The sequence below is a fragment of the Clinocottus analis genome, unplaced genomic scaffold, assembly GCF_023055335.1.
Source record: "Clinocottus analis isolate CAN_PGR_092001 unplaced genomic scaffold, fCliAna1.0.p SCAF_9, whole genome shotgun sequence".
NCBI classification, from domain to species: Eukaryota; Metazoa; Chordata; class Actinopteri; order Perciformes; family Cottidae; genus Clinocottus; species Clinocottus analis.
In genome coordinates, this window is record NW_027176251.1 from 12,436,152 (window position 1) to 12,445,546 (window position 9,395).

At 44.7% G+C, this 9,395-nt stretch overlaps 1 protein-coding gene across 2 annotated transcripts; it reads left to right on the forward strand.

Moving 5' to 3' along the window:
* Positions 1-5,045: 5,045 nt before the first annotated feature.
* On the forward strand, positions 5,046-9,395 carry si:dkey-82o10.4 (uncharacterized protein LOC797793 homolog). Of its 2 annotated transcripts, XR_011077207.1 has the most exons (6): positions 5,046-5,533; positions 6,069-6,140; positions 6,445-6,571; positions 6,781-6,925; positions 8,635-9,238; positions 9,320-9,395. XR_011077207.1 is itself a non-coding variant. In XM_068570294.1 (5 exons), exons 1-5 carry the CDS (start codon positions 5,156-5,158, stop codon positions 8,717-8,719), a joined length of 807 nt encoding a protein of 268 aa, XP_068426395.1. In that variant the 5' UTR covers positions 5,046-5,155; the 3' UTR covers positions 8,720-9,290. The 2 variants fall into 2 exon arrangements, 1 of the variants encoding a protein (XP_068426395.1); XM_068570294.1 differs by lacking the exon at positions 9,320-9,395 and having other exon boundaries at positions 8,635-9,290.

The following is a 9,395-nucleotide window of genomic DNA, read 5'->3' on the forward strand; positions in this document are numbered from 1 at the left end:
TGTGGAGGTATGGGAGACGCTGGCGGGGGGAGCGGGGCGGGGTAGAGGTGGTGGTGGTGGTGGGGTACTAATCGGGGAGGGAAGGAGGGATGGATGGATGTAGGAGGAGGAGGAGGAGGAGGAGGAAGGGAGGGTTGATAAAGCCTGATCTGTGCCACGGGGCATTTATGGCTGTTGGGGAGGCAGAGATGGGGGTGGGGGGAGGGAACGGGTGGGAGGAGGCATTGTCTGCTGTGTCCGCGCGTTTATAGGATTGAGCTCAAGTTTCCTTTGTGTTTCCATTTTGTTGAGGGATTATGTTCTTTGAGAGAGTTGTGCAAGCAGGCAGGCACACAGAGTGGAGGCGGAGAGAGAGAGAGTGAGCGAGAGAGAGAGAAGATGGGTGAGGGGGGGGGAGGCACGAGGAGGGAGGGAGGATGTCTTTGTTCTGAGCGTTGATCATGAACAAGACAGATAGCAGAGGGTGCGTGTCTGCATGAGTATGTGTGTGTAAGTGTATCAGTGTGTTTTTAATGCCTGTGTGTGTGTGTGCGTGTGCGTGTGTGTCGGAGAGCAAAGCAAGATGTCAGGACATGTAACCAGCCATGTAACAATTTAAAATCAATTTGCCTCCCAAGAAGGAATTGCTCTGTGAGACGTTTTTCTTTTTTTTTTCTTTCTTTTTTTTTTTCCCCCCTGCGAGCCGTTTACAGGACTTTCATCCTATCTAAATAGATATCAATTACATAATCGCTTCTCTTCTCTCTCCGCCCGGCCGCAGACTGGAAAGTTTGTCACGCCGAGCTGAAGCGTAATTGCCCCCCCCCCCCCCGCCACCGCCCCCTCGCATAATGTTCTGCGATCACTCGTGACATTTGCGGTGTCATTGTTCAAACGGGGCCAGAGTTGTAATGAAGACGCCAAACGCTGCGCCTGGAGTCGAGGGGCGGAGGCTGGAGGCTGGAGGCTGGAGGTTGGAGGCTGGAGGAGGTTGGAGGCTGGAGGCTGGAGGTTGGAGGCTGGAGGCTTGAGGTTGGAGGCTGGCTACTTCCTGCTGACCGCGTCGACTGAAGCGACACGTTTCATGTTTCGACTGCCTTCCTTTCACCCTTTTTAAAGTCACATCCAAAGCGGGTGCTCTCTCGTTTAATTGATCGGCGACGGATGAGAGTCTGTTCTCGCCTCCCCACAAACATTCAGAGAGAGAGAAAAGCAGAAAAGTAACTGGGAGTGTTAACCGGTGATAATCTGAGAGCTGAAAGTTTTCCAACTCCTCTCATTTAGAAAGAGAGAGAGAGAGAGAGAGAGAGAAAACACACCCTGGTGTCTTTACCTTGTTCCAACCCCGCTGGGTACCGGCGCCCATTGTGTTCTCCCCAAGTTGTTAAAGCGCCACATGGTGCATTTGCATAGGATAACCAACATATAGCGAATCATTTGCATGCCTGAAAGTGCACTTGAGTAACCGTAATTACACGTGACACCAATTACTCTGTTACTTTGTATTAAATTATAATGGAAAATTCCACTAGAGAATTGGAGCCTAATTGCATCTTAATTTGCATAATTTTGCATATTAATCACATCTCAGATGAATAATAAATTTCAGCAGATTTTTTAATTCATGCATGAATTCCAAAAACAAAGTTGAAAAATAATTTGTGTGTTAAAAAAAAAACACAAAAAACAGGACCTATTACTTAGAGCATTTGTGCTAATTTCTGTCATTACCCCCCCTCCTCGAGTCAAAGATATCTGTACTCTTGATCAACAAGCATCGCACGTTTTGAAACGGAGAGTTAGCTTCTGCTTCAGCGGAAGAAAAGAAATGGAGGAACATATATTTTTGGAAATATCGATGCATCAAATTTTACATAAAACTTCGTGGCTCTTTCCACGGCAGAGAAGCCAAACGCACTCTACAATAATTCTAATCACTTTCTGCTTTTCTCTCTCTCTTCTTTCTTTTTTTTTTTTGGTCGACACCTGTGCCTGCGACTGTGTGTGGCTCCCTGCCAGCAGACACAGAAATCCAATACCTGTAGCCCAAATTAAATTCAAATTTACAAAAACATTTTTTTAATTATTTTGTTAGATTTTTTTTCCAGCAGAAAGTTGAGCAAGTTAATAAACCTGATAATGAAGAAAGGGAAAAACATTTCTTTTGAGTCCATTATCGCTTCACTATGGAACATTTTGATCAACATGTTCATTGGAATCAGAACAGAGAAAACATAAAATACACAAATTAGTTTCATAAGAAGTGTACGTATGAAGACGTATCGTGTTCCCGCGATGTTTCTACAAAACCGGTTTTCTTCTGACCCTTAAAACAAAGAGCAGGCTGTCTACGCATGGCCCTTTGAGACACGTTGTTGCATAATTAATGTAAATTATTGTGGACGTTTTCTCTGAAAATGTAATCCAAAAAGAAAAACAAAGATTAGGAGGAAAAATGTAAAAAAAAAAAAGAATGAAAAGGGCTGCTTCCAAAATCAGTCCCTCGACACTGGATAGTTTACTTTATAGTGAGCAGTAAATTGAGATTTTGGACACTTGCAGCTTCATTTTACTGCATGCATTCCTCCCTCAGAATAAGGACGCAGTAAATTATGTGCACCGCAGTAAATAAGGAGTTATTTTAGATCATCATTTTTGGTTTCTCAAAAACCCTCAGATTCAGTCTGCGGCCCCTTTTGAAGGGTCCAAGCCCGAGACTGTGTCCTGCGGTATCGTCGCTCCAACACCAAAGTTGCACCGTCACCATCTGTGTTTTAATTTCCACGCATTCCAAATCCTGTTTTCAGATTTCTTAGCCCTAGCTTTTTAAACCTTGTATCCAGAAAGCAGCATATCTTATTGATGAGGTTGTCTCATGATTATTGATGGGCCAGGCCTCAGGTTTAACCGTACGCTGCACCGGTGACCCGCCTTGGGACACTCTGGAGGACTGCTCAACACGGCATCTTCACTGCGTTCCCGAGGACTTCAGCCGTGGACAACAGTGCCTTTCAGTGGCGCAGCGGAGGAACGAGACGACACTGAAGCGCGTCGACGTTTGGAGGCTCAGCAGAAGCGTCCCGGTGAAGCCTCACAACCGGAAGTGTCGACGTTACAACCCAAAGAGGGAATCTTTCTCAGAAAGAAGAGAACTCAACAGGACCGGTCGAGGCCGAAGAGTCACGAATCCAACGTGTTTATTCATTCCTTTCCACGCTTCAAGAGTCTGTAAATGTAATGATTATTCAAGCAAAGTGTTTAGTTTTATTTCTATCAATTTGATCTCTAAATGATGCTGGAACATGTACTTCAAAATACTAAATGCCATTATTGATTTTTTATTACGTCTGTGTTTTTAATAAATAAATAAATACAGCCACATTAACATATATCAACACTTAATAATAAGAACATAATCATCTCCAAGGCGATACCAGAAGCAGCGAGGAGCACGTGACCTCCGCGCCCTCAAAGCTGCTGGCAGTGATTGACCTGGCTGCCCCTGAACTTTAACTTTAACTGGTGCTCGTAGTGATTTTTTTTTTTTAAAATTTTGATGCCAGATTCAAAACTTGATAAATTAACCCGACAAAAAGAAAACTCAAAACGCTTGCGAAGACGAATGCAGATGTGTCTCTATTGTGACAGTTGACGATTTCATTTCACGAGACAGACCAAGCGTTAATTATTCAAGAAGGAAAACAAATGTGTAAAGTGACTCATGTGGTCCAAATACATTGAAGTACTGTTTCTCTCATGTTGTCTTTTTCTTACTCCATCTTTTCTTCCTTCCTCTTAATTTTGTTGTCTTCCCTCCTACCTTCACTCCTTTAATTAGTTGCCTTCCGCCCTCCTCCTCCTCTTCCTCCTCCTCTTCCTCCTCTTCCTCCCTCTATTCTGGTCTTGATTATTGTGCTATAAACAGCAGCCTGGACTCACCCTCTTCTTCACTCGTGTATTTATCTGCAGATCCCTCAACAATTAATGTCTTTCCAGTGAAGAAGTCGTTGATATTCTGCTCCATTCCACGAGCAGATGTAGAAGGCCTCGTGGAGAAAGGTTTCCGTGTCTGAGCGTAATTTCAAATAACCAACTGCAGCGCTGCTAATTATTGATAAATACAATTAGTTTGGGAGAACTTCAGGTGGGCGGGGCCGCGCGCAGGTGTCTGCCCGCGTGCGTGCGTGCGCGCGCTGAAGAGGGGGAAGTGGGGGGGGGAGCCACGGAGGAAACGACGCTGACCTGTAATCACCGAGAACAGCGGGGACTTAATGATGTTTTGGTCTGCTGATCAAATTTAACATTTCCGCACAATAATTTTGGGGCACCTGCGCAGAAAAAACAAAAAACACAAAGACTGGGCGGAAACTTGTTCTGTGTGTATTTGTGTGCGCGCACACGCGCGCGTGAAGACACCCATGGGATTTAGTTTAGTGATAACACATGCACGTGCAGTCACACGCAAAGTTTGTTTTCTAGTTGCCTTTACACTTTTTAACACACGCGCGCACACACGCACGCACGACGTGAGGTGGATAAATGGATATTTATCTCCCTCTACTGGGAAAAGTGTGTAAAGCAACGTTGATGCCTTTAAGTGCTGCCTGTAAATGTTAAACTTACTCAATCTCAATGGATATCAGCCCAATGTTGTCCTATGAAACCTTCCTGTGTTTTATGAATGAATGGACAACAGTTGTGTGGGCATACAAAAGCCATGATAATGTTGTATAAAAATATCTATATATTTTATGTTTTATCTGTCATTGGTGAATTAAAAGTATGGTTTGAAAGCCCCACATACTGTACACAATCTGTTTGTACTTGATTACAAATAATGTCACAAAATGTCAAATCATTTAAGACGCTGATATGTATGAATAAAAACCTAATACAAATATTAAAATATACCTAATATTAACAATGAAAAAAAGCCAAAGGCAAACACCAGCCTACTACCACTGTGACAAATGTCCTTCATGAGATTGTTCCTGCATTTACAACAGCACCTGAAGGCAGCAGTCATGTGTGTTTACGTCGGGAGTCGCGATAAGGATTGTGGGTACAGCATGGGGTGAGTTGCGTAAGTGTTACCAAAGGCAACCGGGAGGATGGAGGCTTCAGCCCCGGTTCGTGGTTCAGACGCCGCCGGCCGCGCCGCGTCCTCCCCGCGCTGATGCAGCGGCTCGGCGGCCTCGCGACGCGCGGCCCCGCGGCCTGCGCCTGGACGAGGGGCCCGCCCTGGAGCCGGCAGCCGGCTGTGAGCCGACAGTGGGCGGGGGCGTGCGCGTACCCTGCGCGTCCTTTCACCGGGGTGCCCGGCGGAGGCCGGAGGTTGCTCAAGCGGAGGCTCGTGTTCGCGGCTCAGAAACACGGACCGTTCAGCTCGCAGCCGGACGAGCCGCCGGGGAGCCCCGCGGGGCGGCCCGCCGTGTCGGTGGTTGGCGTCCCGGACCCGATCACGTGGATCCACTGCAAAGCTATCATGTTTCTGGTCAAACTGCACTTTGGGTTAGACATCAACTCTGCGGAGTTTGAGAAGGGAGTGAAGCAGGTAACTACCGACAGAAGGTATAACATCCGGGTCACTTTTCTCCAGCCGTGGTTGAAAAACCAAACGCTACTGTTTGTTTCCACAGTTCATGCATGTTTAATGAAACAAACTATGTGTATGTAGTGATTAAACATAATAAACTGTCAGGTAGATGAGAAACCATAGGAAGTTAGAAGATGAAGACTAAAGTTGTTTTATTCTCACATTTCTAAGGGAGAAAAGAAAATGGAGATTCTCACTACAATTGCCTGTTAATCAGGCAAACTCCACCTTCTATGAATGATGATAACATTTGTGATTAAAAGCTGCAGAACAATCCAGTAAAAAGACTTGGGTCTGCAAATCAGACACTCTGACATTCTAACATTATTATAAACATCTTTACAATTATTTCCAGCTTTATGAATTCCCTGGCCTAGTTTGAATCGGAGGAATCGCAGTTATCATAATTATTATTATTATTAATAATAACTAATAAAACGTCACATTATCCACCACGATGCAGTTAACTAAATCACTTTTTAAATCACCACAGGCTTTGGCCCACGTCTCCACCCTGATGTCCAGTAGCCATTACCACAGTCTAGTGGGGATTGTGTCCAGAGAGGTAACCACTCGCACACTCACTGGAATATATACATAATATATACATACGAATGTATGTATGTAAGAATGATGTATATAATTAAATGAAAAGTAAATGTTTCTCCGCCATGTTTTTCATGTATTCTTAAAAAAACATTTTTTTTGCCTAATTTGTATAAATTAACATCTTTATAATGTAATACAAAACCAAAATGTAGGTGCAAATTCATAGCCAGGAGTCTAAACCATCGGAAGTACATTAGTGGAGACGATGATTAATTATCGGCGTCAGCTTCAGTTATTGTCGGCCTCTCTTGTCCTCTCAGACGATAGATTACGTGGAGACGAGGTGCCGGTCTCTCAGCGAGGCTCAGAGAAAGCAGCTCGCCGTCACAATGGACGACATTATCTTCCTGCTGCCGGAAGACGTGTCTGTCGTCTATGATGAACATGGTGAGTTTCAGTCGTCCTGCGTCACACCAACAGGTTGAGTGACAAAAGTGATTTCGGGACGGTTTGAGTTGCAGTCCATCAGGGTTTCCTTCTAGTCCGTTCCTGTCGTCTATAATCAAAGCAAACTTCTTGAAAGTGATGACATTTGTCAATTGTCATAAGCTCATGACCTCAGCTGGATTTTGATTTCGGTCTTCTTTTCCTCGCAGGGAGAAAGTTCTGCTTCGTGGTCATGAGGTTCTGGTTCCTGTCAACGCACGAAGGCCCCGATGACCCCGAGGCCACGAAGATCTTCAAAGTGGCCTCTGGGGAAGATGGCAGCCCCCAGAGGAGGATCGCGACGGCTGTTTATGAGTAAGCTCTCCGCTTGTCGTCTGGTTTCATGCAGCGTGCGGACTGCTCCTGCTCGGGAACCATTTTGAGATCATTAATTTGCAAAGATGTAATGAGCCAAAATCGGCTTTGCAAAAAAAAATTAAATCAAAAATCTGTACAAATATTTACTTAGATACTTAATTATTTGTTTGCAAAAACTCAAAGTTATCTGCAGGCCTTCCAAAATATGGCATGTCTGTTTTAGTTTGGTGGGTAACGGAGCTCTAATGTTTTTCATATTCAAAAGTGTAAATCATCATTTTGGACAATAAACGTTCGGGTTGATGAGAGTCCATCTAATATTCAATGCCTCGCTTGGGGAAACGGTGAGAGTGACATTTATTTCACTGGAGGACTGCCACTAATACAAAAGCACCGATTTGGAAATAAAAGGAAACAAAAAGCAGAGCGAGAGACTCTCCTATGATCTCATCAGTATTCACGTTGATACTCCTGTCTGTTCAGGCAGAGTGACACACTTTACAAACATTACCAGACAGCGAAGCCCAACTGGGGCAAATAAAAGGTCAAAATAAGAAAATAAATCTCTTATAATCGGAGGAGCTGTCCCATTTACATTCTAAAAAGTTTTCATTGATGCCAACTGGATGAATGAAACTCTGAATATTCACACGCAGTGTGAGACGTCTTGTTTTCATCCATGCTTGATCACTGTCTGACATTGGAAAATATGCGTCCATCCAGTTGGAGAACAGGACGCATCGTGTTCGTTCCTGATATCTAATAAAGTCTCTGAAATATCCCGCCGTGTCCGAGTGGCGCCGTGAGCAAAATTAATGCGCAGCGTCACCAATGTCTTCGCCCCAACACCGAGGCTGAGCCGGCAGCGTTGTGCGTTTTCCGTCTCAAAAGAATCTTCTGATTGCTTGTGAAAAAAAAAGAAGAAAAGTCAATGTAAAATTTTGCCACTGCATCACTTCAGCTGTTGTGCTATTTGGGCTTGAAAAAAACCCCACAGCTATTATACAGAGAGGGGACATAATTCAACTCCCAGTGCATGTAACAGTCAAAGCCTCTTTCCAGTTCCCATCAGTAATCCGGTTAGTTGCTGGACCACATAGGCCGGCCGTGCTACCTAATGCCCACCTATCTAGTTAGCCAGATTCTCTTTCCTATTGTTTCCGGTCTTGGAAATCCCCCTCTGAGAAAGCCCCGTTACACTTCAAATGTTATCCTGAAGGCTAGCAAAACAGTTTGGCAGGATAAGGAAGCTATTTTCAGAACGCTCGCCACATTGTTTTTCAAGGTGAGACGAGAAGCAGAACTTAGTTTGAGTTGAGTGTTTTTACCAGACCTGAAGTTCGATTTGTTCCGTTTCAGGGACTAATTGGCCTACGATTGTCACATTTGTGCCTCAGTTTCGTGTTTGTTTTTTCTTTTCACACTGCAACATTCAAGAGAGTGCGCAGGCAAGCCGTTCTTCCTTTCATCAGAAATATTACCAGCAGGATTTGCCACAACACTCGTTGGGTTTATGCTCCAGCGAGCATCTAGACTGCGGCTAGAAAACTATGTCCCGACGCATCTTATTAGGAGACGTGTCGCTTCAAGAGTTCAGAGGCGGGTTTTGAAGAGCGTTGCCGTTGAAAACATTAAAAGTTTCAAAACAACCCGGTGTGAACTGACGTTAAACCGTTAAAACACGTCGACCCCGTTTTTCCTTCCAGATTTCACCGGGAGCTGACAAGAGGAGCGTCACCCGACTGGACGGTCACGACCATTTGGCACTGGCACTGGAAATTGGCCGAGTGACGACGAGGTCATCCGTCAGTCATCGGGACTGAACAGGGGAGTAGCGTTCGGCTGAAATGAAGAACGCTGCATCTGGATCACTTGAAACGGGACCCAGAGCCATGACACCCGGACACCTTCAGAGCTTTATGAATGAACTTATCTCACTACTTGAAGGTCGTCCTCAAACCCTCAGATTTCTAAAGCTCTCCCCCAGTGATAAGAAACCTTTGAGCAAATCATTTCTCTGTGTTCCTCTGAAACATCTGTAAAAGGTGTTCGCTTTAACACAGTATATGTAACACAGTGATGAGGTCACTGGAGGATGACGTTTAAGTGATTACTGTGATTAAAAAAAAAAACTCACTCAGGGTCAGTTTTTAACCACATTTTTGGTCTTCTTCCTTAAATAGAGTTTGTCGTGGTGATGTCACCATGTGTAAGTATGGTCACGTGATGACGACTGAGCCACCTCCATGACGAACTATTCTCTGAGGAAGGCCATGAATGCAGCTGAAAATTCCAGAAAGAGCTTAGCGGGTTTGTTTAACCAACATGTTGTATCAATAAATTGCTGGATCATGAGACCAAATAGTTCCCATGACCCTTTCTTTTACACAGGAATCTGCCCGTGCCCGCACCAGAGCACGCAAGTGCAGCGGTGGGAATATAACTACTCTCCTAAACACCAGAGGGC